The sequence below is a fragment of the Plecotus auritus genome (assembly GCF_963455305.1).
Source record: "Plecotus auritus genome assembly, chromosome: 4".
Classification (NCBI taxonomy): domain Eukaryota; kingdom Metazoa; phylum Chordata; class Mammalia; order Chiroptera; family Vespertilionidae; genus Plecotus; species Plecotus auritus.
The window spans coordinates 79,356,948-79,371,344 of record NC_137775.1 but is presented as its reverse complement, the minus strand read 5'-3'; the positions used below and the strand labels follow the sequence as shown (position 1 = coordinate 79,371,344).

At 34.0% G+C, this 14,397-nt stretch overlaps 1 protein-coding gene across 1 annotated transcript in view; it reads right to left on the bottom strand.

The window, feature by feature from the left end:
* Positions 1-14,397, bottom strand: part of COL21A1 (collagen type XXI alpha 1 chain) — a 181,204-nt gene that overhangs the window by 20,690 nt on the left and 146,117 nt on the right. Inside the window, exons 18-19 of the mRNA XM_080664705.1 lie at positions 2,554-2,598; positions 356-409 (exon numbers count right to left, since the gene is read on the bottom strand). Of these exons, the coding sequence (XP_080520831.1) occupies positions 356-409; positions 2,554-2,598 (99 nt within the window). The remainder of the gene's footprint in view (positions 1-355; positions 410-2,553; positions 2,599-14,397) is intronic.

Genomic DNA, 14,397 nt, shown 5'->3' with positions numbered 1-14,397 from the left:
TATTAAAAATACCATGTCATCAATACTATGCTTTGCTATCAATTTAGGATGTGATTGCAATTATAAAATGTAAAATATACTAGCACAGTATATGAAATATTAGAAATTTATTTTCTGGTCTATAGTAAGGTTTCTGATCTTTATTTGGGTGGTCAAATTTTTGAGAACCTGAAGAAATCTAGACTTTTCTTAAAAAATGGACATAAACATTATCTCTTTCATACAAATGCATGGAATTGGTGAACCCCAAGTATCTTATTGCTGGACCCCATCCAGTTTTGTGAACTCCAGAATACAAACTCCTGGTACATAGTAACAATATTACAAACACTTGATAATAATGACATTAACATACAGGTATCCCTGGAGCTCCTTTTTTTCCTAATGGTCCTGGAGGCCCAATTTCTCCCTAAAAATCAAATACAGATCAAATTTAAAATTGGAAATTATCAACTCATTTCCAGAAATTTCCAACCCAAGCACTACAGAATGAAAATTCAATACCAATCAGCCCAGTGTGGTCTGTTTTCCCTTCCTATACTATAAGAAAGGAGCAAGGCAAGGCTGAAAACTCAGGAATTGAACACCTTAAAGACGTGGGCCTGGGGTCTGTGGACTTACAAAGTCAAATATTTTCATTAGTAAATCAGGTATGACACTTGCCAGTCTTTCAAAGAAGACCAAGCAGTTCACAAAAAGATGAGACAACAGGGGGAAATAATAAAGAAAAAAATATTTTTACTTATCAGGGTTTAAGATCTATGATAGTAAAAACAAACTAATAAAAAAAACTGAATACAGAATAACAGCATTCAGATTCAAACTTCTGGGATTGTGGCTCACTGGGTGCTCCAAGGGATTCTCTGAATCCAGAACAAAAACAAACAAAAACAAAAAACAGAAAGAACATCCTCTGTGAGAAAATGCCAGTCTTATCAGAAGTAGGGGAGGTCTTCAAACATCCCTCGTTTTAATAAAATATACTCTGGGTTGAGGCTATGATTATGAGGATTTGGAGCTGTGCAGGAGTCAGATTGGGGTTGTCTGAGAGTACATGCTGAGCTCACGAAACTGACTGCTGGACCAGCCATCTATAGAGTCAGAACTTTCAAAGGGGGTTGAAATGGTGTCCATGCTACCAATAGGAGGCAGCCCTCCATCTCCAATTAAGCTGACAGGACTCCTACCAACTAAGATAAGCAATGAGCTCACAATCAACAAGAAAGAAAGAGGCAGCAAGCCACAGACTGAGACTCAACAGGAATATCCACAAACTACAGAAGCAGAATTTAAAACTGTATATGAAATATTTACAAATTAAAAAATGAAACCAGGAGGACTAGTAGGTAGGACTGAAAACAGAATAAGAAAATTTATTACGAATAAAAAGACGTTATTAAAAATTAGAACTTGCCCTGGCCAGTGTGGCTCAGTAGTTGGAGTGTTGGCCTGCACACCTAAGGGTCTTGGATCCAAATCCTGGTCAAGGGCACATATGTGGGCACCAGTTGGGGCCGGTGCAGGAGGCAACCAATCCATGTATCTCTCTCACATTGATCTCTCTTCCCCCATCCCACCATCCCAACTCTACCTCCCTTCCACTCTCTACAAATCAATGGAAAAGATATCTTCAGGTGAGGATTAAAAAAAAAACAAAAACAAGAAAAAAAAATTGACTTAAATAGATTAGACACAGTAAAGGAAAAATAAGTACACTGGAAAATATATCCAAGAAATTTAACCAGAATGTAAGACAGAATAAAGAATATGAAAATAAAAAACTATTTAGGGATACAGAGGACAAAATTAGAAGGGATAAATATATCTCACAAGAATTCCAAAAAGATGCAACAGAGAGAATGAAATAGTAGTAATATGGAGGTAAAGGTTGATGTTTTATAGAGTTAATAGAAATGATTCCACAGAGCCGGGAAGCAAATTGAATTCCCACCAGGGTGGATAAAGAGAAATCTTTATCTAGATACACCACAGTGAGTTTCAACAACACTAAAAACAAGAGAATAACTTAAAAGAATCCCAAAGAAAGGGACAGACACAAATCAATGGTCATTAGAATCAAAACAGATTTTTCATAGTAACAACAGAAGCTAGGAGACAATAGAAGAAATTTCTCAATGTGTTAAGAGAAAATAATCATCAATCTTGAATTGATGCTCTACAAAATTATGTCTCAAATACAAGAGTGAAATAAAGATATTTTTAGTTAAATAAAAACTGGAAGTTTATTATCAAGATATCTGTACTAAAAGAACTTCTAAAGGTATAGTCTAGGAAGTAGTAAAATTACTACTAAGAGCACAAGATAGAAAAGTAACCTAGTAAAATAGAAAGCAAGTATGTAAATGCAAGTTAATATTACCTGGATAAAATAACAATAAAAACTAATTTGTAAAATAATAGCTTCTGAAATTATATCTTATTTGAAAAATTGACTTGCCATGAACATAGTAAAAAAGTATTCTTGGTGAAGACACATTGCCCTTTTAATAAGCTGATCCAGGCCCAAATCTTTCAATTTTCATCAATACTCACCTTTTGTCCCATTAATCCTTGGTTTCCAGGAAATCCTGGGATTCCCTAAAAATATATATATATATATTTTAAATAAAATGTTTGATGACTGTATCATTAGAGAATAGGTCATAATTGCATTGTTAACTTATAAATAATGCATAATTTCAAATATATCCATTTACAGTACAACACTTCCACTTATTATAATCCAATTTGGAAAACAGGAAATTTATGAGAGTTGATACTATATGAACATCTACTGATACTAAAAGTTTAAAATAAAAGCTTTCAAAAATCTCTGAGGATATTAACCTTGGTTCTTCCTTCAGACCAACCTAAGTGATAAAATAAGGACATTTCATCTAAACACATTCCTGTGTTACTTATCAAGAATAATGCAAATAAAAATTGTCAAATCAGAGTTCAGATTCAACATTAACAGTTCCAAAGGCCCTCACAATATCACAACTATAATTAAAAACTGATGAAACTAAATAATTTCCTCCGAACTGAGCCTTGAAATACCCAGAAACCTAATTCCTTGTGTAAAATATGGTAATCATTCTCCTAATGATCCCCTTGCTAATAAAATCATAAAGAATATGCAAGCCACAGCTTGTGGAGAGACAGGAAAACAGAGAGGTCTTTCACATGGCTCATCCTGAATGTACAAGTTTTCTAGCAAGAGTCAGAGGAAATTAATGTTAATTTTATAAATTTGAGAATAATGTTAGTACATTTATTAATAAGAAAGTAATTCTACTCAGTCTTTCAATACATTTATCAAAATGATTTCTCACCCAAACAGTGATGGTGCTAATCACATTAATCAATTTTCATTTTTTTATTGTTTTTCTTAGCTCCTTTCTCAATGACACTTAAGATGGAATAATTAAAGTAAGTGTGTGTGTGTGTGCGTGTGTGTTCGCAATCTGGCAGGAAAGGGAATATGAAAGAGAAAGAAATTGGTCCCCATCAGTATTTCTTTGAAAGCCCTCTGCATCATTAGGATAATGATATAAAGCATAAACAGTGCTCTCCTCAGTAAATCAGGGCAAGTGGTAGAGATGCCACTATCAGTGAAATCAAATATCTTCTATTACAGGGACAGTCTGCCATAATTTTGCCTCTCACATTTTGATTTTATTAATACAACTAGAGGCCCAATGCACAAAATTCATGCACTGTGGGAGAGGGGGGTGCCTCAGCCTGGCCTGCACCCTCTTGCAGTCTGTGATTCCTCGGGGGATATCCACCTGCCGGCTTAGGCCCGATCCCCCCCCCCCCTGCAATCTGGGATCCCTTGTTCCTTATCTCCAGCCTGCTCACTCCTTAGCGCTCGGCCTTCTGCTCCTTAACACTGCCATGGAGGCGGGAGAGGCTCCTGCCACTACCGCTGCGCTTGCCAGCCATGAGCCTGGCTTCTGGCTGAGCGGCCGCTCCCCCTGTGGGAGCGTACTGATCACCAGGGGGCAGCTCCTGCATTGAGCGTCTGCCCCTGGTGGTCAGTGCGCATCACAGCGACCGGTCATTCCACCATAACGGTTGCTTAGGCTTTTATTATATAGATTCTGTGCAGTACAGGACAGGAGCATATAGTTCTAGTTTAAAAATCCACTTGAATTATAAATTGCAATTCAATTTTATTCTACTTGGCTCAATTCAGCTTGCCAGGGCTCTATGCCCTTTGCAGAGAAAAAAATGCATGTAAGCAATGGCTATCTACAGGTGTTTGAAGTCTACTTGAAAACACAAGCCTTTATAAATGTACTATCTAGATATAATATAAAATAATATTAAATTTCAATGTAACAATATAAAACATAAACACAGGACATTCTATAAGCACTCTAAAACATAAAGCAAAAGTAAACTGAGTTTTAAGTGTAATGAGCATAGAATAATATAAACTGTATCCTTATATACAGAAAATTTATATTCTCAAAGAAATCAAGATCAATATTGTTCAGAATAAAGGCTCCATTTAAATAGATAGCACCTGCAACCAAATCTCACTCAAACACACACACACAATCAGTTTAGATCAAGTTCTGAATTTAAATAAAATCTCCTTATAAAATTGTATCAAGATGGCCACACATTATTCTATGCTGATACAGTTGTGCAACTGTCCCTTGGCCCCAAGAATCCCTAATGGGGTCATGTGATTGCCTATGATACAAGCAAACCTGAAAAGCTGAATTTTGCTGCACAGAGTAGTCCTTTATTATTTAGGGTTTCATCACTACTCAAGTCTCTATGCCCTTCATAATCTATGATAATACTAGGAAATAGTTACAGATATCCTGACTCTAGTCTTGTTTCTAAAGCCAAATCTGAATTCAGCAAGTCTGATTTGACACCCTTCTATCTGAGTAATTCTAAGACTCAGCTTCGTTTACATTAGGACATAGCCACAAAACTTATATTATCTCAACATATCAGATATTGAGAATATTTGGGGAGAATTTCAGGTTGGAAAAAAAAGGTTGTTTTTCAACTACTGTGTTTCTTCTAAAATTAGTGAACATTAAAATACACTTCATAGATGTGAAAAGAAGTCATATCCTCTATTCCACTTATACAAATAATTATTAAATACTTATTTTGAAAGTAACAAGCAAACATATATAAAACTATGTAATATTAAAAACAAAATGTAAAATTAATTTATAAAAGCAATTTTTGGCCAAACTAATATAATATCATGAGCGTGCATGAAATAAAAGACTATTGAGAGAGAGATTAACCAGAAGAGCTGAAATCATTCAGAGCTTTATTAGTTAATAAAATTCTCCTAGATAATATTTTCCTGGGCTCCCAATGCATTTATTGAAACAGACTAAACTTTGCCAATTTTACATTAGCAGAAATATCATTCAAAACCATTTGAAAGTTACCAGTTTGTTGATCCAAAAGTATTTAGTAACAACTACTTTATTTTTTTAAAATATATTTTATTGATTTTAGAGAGGAAGGGAGAGGGAGCGATAGAAACATCAATGATGAAAGAGAATCATTGATCGGCTGCCTCCTGCATGCCCCATACTGGGGATCAAGCCCGCAACCCAGGCATGTGCCCTTGGCCAGAATCCGCAGGCTGACACTCTATCCATTGAGCCAAACCAGCTAGGGCAGTGGTCGGCAAACCGTGGCTCGTGAGCCACATGCGGCTCTTTGGCCCCTTGAGTGTGGCTCTTCCACAAAATATCACATGCGGGCGCGCACGTACAGTGCGATTGAAACTTCGTGTCCCATGCGCAGAAGTTGGTTTTCGGCTCTCAAAAGAAATTTCAATCGTTGTACTGTTGATATTTGGCTCTGTTGACTAATGAGTTTGCTGACCACTGAGCTAGGGCAATAACAACTACTTTACAGAGCAAATGTTTTTCCAAGCTAAATCTTTATATTTCTCTTTCAGCCTGTGTGGTTTGGGTTCAGACAACTGTGAAATGTATAAGTAAAGACAGAAACAAGGCTTCTATTTTGTAAAAGTAAAGAGACCTATTTCTTCCACTTATGTGATTTCATTTTGGGTTTTGAGGAAGAGGAGAGAGTCAGCTAGAAATTCCTGTATGATGTTGTGGTGAAAATGTGGGTATAAAAATAAATGTTCTAGAAGCTTCTCTGTAACCATTAAACCATTAACAAACAGTCATTAAAATAGGAATTTAGAATAAAGTGTTTGGTCCCTATTTCCTAGAGACCACTTTATAATGAAGAAGATGTATTCATGGTATATTACTTAGAAAAGACAAAATATCACTTTATACTTTCCCACATATAATGAATACATCTCCCCTGAAATTAGAGCATCTTGAATCAAATCTGCTTTTAAGTAATGCAGTATTTTCAATGTACTGAAAACAAATGCAACCCATTAATGGTATTTGAAAATCAAAATTTTCAGTGTTTCTATGTAGTGGTAAAGATACTTAATATTATACAGCTTTCAAAATATTAGAAGCATATTATGTCTTCTTTTTTATATAAAGAAATTATTTATTCCCAGAGATTCAATGAAAGAAGAACTCATGTTGAAAATATTATTATTAGTTACAAAGATTACAATTATTATTTAAAAAGAACATAGAAGTACTATGAAACAGTTAAAAATTTACACCCTGGAGCCAGCCAGGCCAGTTATTTAAACTGTGTAATCTCAGTATCACTATATCACACATGGGGAAAATAATAGAACCTACTTTATTGAGTTAGTACATTATATCAATGAACTTTTTCACAAGTGCTTAGCTCAATGCTGGCATGATAATGATTGGATTTTCATGACTGTCTTTTCACAGCGCCCCCTGACCTTTTAAAGTTACAAAATAAATGAGTCCACTCTTTTCAGTATCTCAAAATTTGTCTTTTTTGTCTATTTTGAGGAAGTCTGTTTTGTCTTTCCACCTTGCCTTTTTCTATGCTCATTTCCAACAGTTTCCATTATTTCCAAGATGACTCTGGCAATCTATGGCTTCCCACTAGGGGGCAGCAACATGCTGGCATTGCCCTCATTCATTACCTTTGCCTTTTCATGTTTGGCTGACTGATTATATAGAAAAACACTACAGCGACTTCTCTCTTTTTTTAAAGCAGAACTATAAATACATTTACATTTCATCACTATTAAAAACATTTATATTTCAACACACTTTTCCCCCCAGAAAAATATGACCAAAAGTTTCAAATATATTTACAGGTGAACTCCACAACGTTTTTCAATCCAGAGTTTTTAAATTCCAGACTGACAGATCATTATGAATGATGTACAAAAGATTGCTCTGTGGTAAGATAACTCTGAAGAGAGGTAAGTCACAGTCATAGCTGCCAGACCTTAAAGAAACCAATATACAAGTACTTGCAATGAACTCCTAATACGGAAATTACTGGTTTTACTACCCTCTTTAATACTTCAATACAGTTTTACTACTCCATTTGATCTTTAAGGGGAGAAACAGCAATCTAAGTAACAATGGATGAATTTTTTTCTCCCTAGCCTACAAACCAGGACTCACATGGGACTGGATCCAAATTACCCAAATAATTTCAATAGACTATTCTTTGGTAAATACTTGTGGGCTCCTCATACTTATGTACAACAGATAATGTCACCCATCTGTCATAATAAGTTACATAAAGAGACAAGAGATACCACAGAAAGGAACAGCTATCGGCGAGCCCTTTGCAAAGTTGCTTCATGTTACTGGCATTTCTCACCCTAACCTAAAGGCATTTATACAGTTTTAAAGCCAAGAAGATATGCTACATGATTTGCAAATGTATTACTTTTTTAGGACAAGATTTAAAAAGGCAAATATTTATTAAATTAAAATTACATACCTGAAAACCCAGAGGAGGTGGAGGAGGACCAGAATGAAATACCTGAGAACCGTCTGCACTGCCACATCACAGAAACGTCATAGAACCACCCTGACCCCTCCCCTCAACTACAGAAAAATAACCTACCCCTGGACATCAGCAAGTGAAACCATGCATGTGAAACACATTAGTGAGTAAAAAGGAACATATACATATACACATATGTAAACCTGAAAACCAATTCCATTTCAAAGAAAAGTTCTAAAGTAATACCAGAGTTGTTCTAAACTAAGCTCTGATCCTCTGAAAACCTAAAAAGTGCAGCTCATACTATTTTGGGCACATGGAATGTCACTGTATAACTCAAGACAAATTGTGGTGAACTTCTCATTAAGGAGAAAATGGATTTTTCAAAGACCTTTATAGCTGACTCAGTAAAGCAGTATACCACTTCCCAGAGAAATCTGAAAATTATAATAAATATTTTTAAAAAGTAATACAAATGCAGACTGGTGCAGCCATTATGGAAAAACAGTATGGAGTTTCCTCAAAAAACTAAATATGGAACTGTCATTTGACCCAGTGATCTCACTTCTAGGAATATATGCTAAGAATCCCGAAACACCAATCAGAAAGAATGTATGCAATCCTATGTTCATAGCAGCACAACTTACAATAGCTAAGATCTGGAAACAGCCCAAGCGGCCATCAATAAATGAGAGGATAAAAAAGCCGTGGTACATTTCACAATGGAATACTATACGGCAGTCAAAAAGAAGGATCTCTTACCCTTTGGGACAGCATAGAGGGACCTGGACAGTATTATGCTAAGTGAAATAAGCCAGTCAGAGAAAGACAAGTATCACATGATCTCATTCATATGTGGAATCTAATGAACAAAATAAACTTGAACAAAATAGATCCAGAGATAGAGAAGCATGGAAGAGACTGTCAAATCTCAAGAGGGAAGGCCTGATTAGGTGGTTGAGTGGTAAGAGATTAACCAAAGAACTTGTATGCATATGTATAACCCGTGGACTCAGACAATAGGGTGGTGAAGCCCTGGGGCAGGGGGCAGGGGTATGGACAAGAAAGGGTCAATGGTGGAAAATGGGGACATATGTAATACTTTCAACAATACAGATTTTTAATTTTTAAAAAAGTAATATATAAGTCAACAAATAAAAATATTTTAAAACATCAAATCAAAGGTTGAAGGTAATTTGAAGAAAATGAATTACTTTTAACCTTAATTCATTTATATGATAAAAAGCAAATAACTATTTGAAAATTATATCTATAACTTCCTAAGTATCTTCTATTGATAACCTCATTTTTGAAATATTACATATATAATTTTACACCTAAATTATTGTACTTATTGTGTAACTCAGCCCATTGTGAGTTTTGCTGTTCCTACAATGTACTAGTATATCCCCCATTTTTTTCTATTGAAAATAATGAGATGATACACTAATAAACATTTACTAAAAGAAAAAATTAAAGGAAATTGTATTAGCTTTCTCTTGACCTATGACAAATTACCACAGTGACTTAACACAATAAATTTTATTCATTCACAGTCATATAGGCAGAAGGCCAGCATGGGTTTCACTGAGGTCAATCCAAGGAGTTGGCAAGGAGCTGACTCCTTTCTGAAGTCTCTAGGGGGGAATCCTTTTCCTACTCATTCAGGTTATTGGGAAAACTGAATTCCTTGCTATTGTAGGACCCAGGTTTCCGTTTTCTTGCTGGCTGTAAACTGAGTACCATTCCCAGTTTCTAGATGAAATCACATTCCTTGGCTCATGGATCCCTTCCTTTATCTTTAACATCAGCAGTGGGCAATCAGATCCTTCTCCAGTTGAATATTTTTACCCATCTTCTTTCACATTTAATTATTTTTTTATTAGATTGGGCCCACCCAGATAATCCACAATAATCTCAAGGTCATTAACCTCAATCCTATCTGTAAAACCTCTTTACCATGAAAATTAACTTATTCCCAGGTTCTGGGGATTAGGATGCAGGCATCTTTCTGGGGTTGGGGGAGTCATTATTTTGTCTACCTCAGAAATATACCTATTATCCCAGGACTAGATAGTTTCTATGTTACTTAAACTTCCCTAGGGCATTAAAAAGATGGAGATTGTCTAAATTTAAGTAAGCCTAATAACAAAACCAGTCAAGAATAATTCCTAAAAAAGAAATCTACAAACTGATCTATATCATTACTACAAATGCAAGTGACTTCACTATTATGTTAGGGAATCAAATATATCAGTGCATAGAACAAGTTGAGCATGACTAAGTAGGGCTTGTTTCAGGATGCAATGAGTGTTCGACATTAAGAAATATACCCATATAATGTGTTATTTTTATGTAAATTACTATATTAATAGAGGAAAAACAATACAAAATCACTTCAAAAGATACTAAAAATACATTTTGTAAAACTTATCATGCATTATTTATTTAAACCTTTTAATAACCCAGGACTAGAACTTGGTAAAACTGGATCTGAATCCATGGGAAACCAATTAATAAACACCAGACTTGGTGAAACACTAAACATTTCTATTTAAAATTAGGGATAAAACATAGGTGGCTTGGAAGTAGTAATTTCTCTTACAGTAATACATCCTTTCTGAAAAATAGTTTATAAGTATGTGTGAATATAAGCAACTTCAATAGGAGAGATTAAATGAAATACATCCATGCTATAAATAGATTCTATATTCTCTCTTATAACCTGATCTGGTAAAACATTCATATTATAAAGGTAAAGTTTCAATGGACATAATTTTTTATTGTAAAAATATGTATATGTATTATTTATGTATTTGAATATGAAAAGAAAAAGTTTAAAAAGGATCTCATTGAATGAATAGCAGCTATTATCTCAGAGGTGGGAATGGGATTTGGCTAACAGACTTTAAAATTAATCACATATGTTCTATATATTTTGCCTATTTAAAAGAATTAAATAATATAAATGTGTAATAAGAAATATAAACAATGAATAGAATAAATATAAATAATAAAACATAATTAAAATGTTCAATAAAAATTTGGTCCATGAAGTTTTTTCATTTAAAAAAATTCTCAGAAAAATAATCTAAGATTTTTTTCTTTACATTTACATCATTAAAGAAACTACTGTTAAACATTGGTTGGCCATAATAAAAAGGTGGCTATCAATGGATTAAAGAAAAAAAGCTAAAACAAGAGAATGCAAAGATCAATTCTGGAAGAATCTTAACATGACTCATCATTGTGACCTCAGATAATAATGCATTGGCTCAGTTTTCATGACTTGGTAGATTATTCCTATAGATAATTTTTTACATGTTGCTAAGGATAAACTTAGACAGGGCGTCTATATCTCCGAGGGAAGGACAATGCTGTGTTTCTAACTCTTTTGACAAAAGAGCTAGAATTTTGGCATTGGATAAGATTAGCCTAACTAGGGAGCATTTCCCCACTTCTCCACAGTAACAGAAATTAACTTTTCTAAAATAAAAATGCTAATACAGCATATCTAGAATTAAAAATTGTTTTATTATTAAATACTATAATAATTTATAGCACTCAAATTTTTAAACTTCTAGGAAAATTAATCACCTAAATATTTCATGTAAAATTGAAAATAGAATAAATTTAAATGATCAAATTCCTATCTTTGTGAGGATTTACCTCTTTCATAAACAAGTTTAGTCTTATTCAATTGCATCTACTAGTAGTATACTAGTATGTATCTTTGTCTTACAAGATAGATTTGTTTCTGTGATTGTGACAAAAATAATAAAGTATTTTAAATATTCAAGGGAACTGAATCCCTTTGGAAATATAATTTCACATTATCATTCATGACAATACTGAAGCTTATTTAGGCAGAGGAAGCTATTAAAACACATACAGCTTAAAAGGATAAGGTCATAATTCCATTTTCCCTTTAATTTTTCACTAAAATTGTTTTCCTCAGTTGGGTACCATCTTTCTACTTTCATATTCCTCTGTTTTGAGCAACCTGTTCCATAGCCTCTATATCACTAGCTGTCAAACTTTACATCAGATTCACATAAAGCATTGATTAAAAAAAAAACATTTCGCCCCACCAGCATGGCTCAGTGGTTGAGGGTTGACCTACGAACCAGGAGGTTATGGTTCGATTCCCAGTCAGGGCACCTTCCCAGGTTGTAGGCTCGATCCCCTGTCTGGAGCATGCAGGTGGCAGCCGATCAATGATTCTCTCTCATCACTTGGGTTTCTATCTCTCTCTCCCTCTCCCTTCCTCTCTGAAATCAATAAAGAAATATATTTTTTTAAAATACCGTTTCTTGGGCCCTGGCCAGGTCACTCATTTGGTTAGAGCATCTTTCCCGTATGCCAAGACTGGGGTTCCATCCCTGGTCAGGGCATATACAAGAACCAACTAATGAATGCGTAAGTGGAACTACAAATCATTGTCTCTCTCTCTCTCTCTCTCTCTCTCTCTCTCTCTCTCTCTCTCTCTCTCTCTCTTTCTTAAAATAAACAAACAAATAAATAATTCTTTAAATACTATTTCTTGGGCTTCAGCTCCTGGTTCTGATTTATTAGGATGGTGTCGGGCCCAGAAAACTGAATTTTAAATGGTACCTCTGATGATTCCAATTAAGGGAATTGGTGGATCACAGTTGGAAAAAGTGTTCTTCATAAAATAAAATAAAAAAACACTCTCTTAAAAACTATCTGTATTTGGGATGATTAACTAAGAAAGTCATCAAGGAGTTTTTAATTTTGATTTATTATCTGCCAATTAAATTTTCATACCATCCATTTTATGTCTCTCTGCTTAAAAACTATTATATATCTTATTTTCCCACCAATCTTTGACTCCTGGATCAATATTTTTAATTTCTTGCCTTTCATGATTAACTTCATTTTTCTTTAATGTCTTATAATAATCTTAACCTGCCACAAGATTTTTATGTATCTTGAGTGAATTTTCTCTTTCCCTCACTGAAGAGCAAGTGTTCCATCTGAAACCACCAGGTGCAATGTTGTACATTCTATAACTGCTCAGCAAATATTAGCACCTGACTATGCATCTCAGTAAGATTCTGCAACAATTCTAAGGCTCTCTAGTGGAGGTTTCCCATTTTGTATGATTAACATTGAATTTTTAAAAGATATTTTCAGAAATTCTTTGTTTTGCCTAATCCATCAATTAGGTGCCTTTTTTTTTTTTTTATGTAGACAGCAGAAGAAAATTTTATCACACAAAAAAATTATTCATAGTTTTTAGAACCAAGAAATCATCACAGGACTCCTTGGCCCTGCTTTAATTTTAATATTAGTTTATCAAATTATTCTTCATACTTTATTAACAAGAAAGAGATTTTCATTGAAAAAGCCTAGTCCCTAAGTGTTAATAAAATGAAAAGAAATTTACATTCTAATATCCTGTGTTGATATTTTTCATCAGATTAAATTAATGGTGAACCATTAGAGTAGCACATGACTTCTGGAATATATTTATAAATACTAGTCTCTTTAGTTAACAACACACCTTGGTTTTTTACACAACAACAAAGCATTTATCCATTCCAAAAGCATTTCAAAGCCACAATCTTTTAAAGAACTGAAATTAAAACAGAGTATAAACAGATAACTATGACTTAACTAGGCATGTCTATTGGAACACTCTTGTTCAGTATTCAAAATTACAAAAAAAAAGTATATTACAAATCATTTCAGTACCTACAACTACTGGCAATCGATTAACTAATTAGGTGCTTACCTCATTACCAAAAATAAAAATGAACATTAATATAAACAAAAAGAATATTTTCAAGTGTTCTTTCTCAGCTATCCCCCCTCGGTTTTAACATCCCTTAAACACATCCAGAACATAAATCATTTTCTGATGTTAATTATCAGAGGCATCATACATTGGACTAGTGTTCGAAGTGGTAACCACACTCAAGCACTTTGAATATATTTATTAAAACATAAAACACAATAAAAAGATCTTTAGAATGAAATGATCTAGTTACCAAAGTGTGCACTATGGATTACATAAAAAATACAGATGTTTCCAGTCATTGAAAGTAGAGTGAATGTAAAACATTATCATTTCATCTGCTCAAATGGCAGACTATATGGGTCATGAAACCAGTATTAAAATAAATATGCCTTGTCTTGAGCAACACTGTTTTGTTAATTCTGTATTTTCCATGTTTTGAAAATGGAGAATGCATTTGAACTATTCAAGAATATCATATGAGTACCTCTTAGATATCAAAGGTTTTTAATACAAAAATGCCTCTGGTCCTCATATGACTAAAGGACATATTTACTCAGAGGATATGTTACCCATTTGGAGACTAAATCACACATTATTTCTTATGTTCAATTGCACTTATTCCTCTTGTCATTTCAGGGTTCAATAAAGCCTCTTCAATTACAAAGAAATGGACAAAGAAGAGGAGGACTCAAGTAAGTATATTTTAATATTTATCAGTGATCTTACAATGACCAGGTTATAAAAGATTT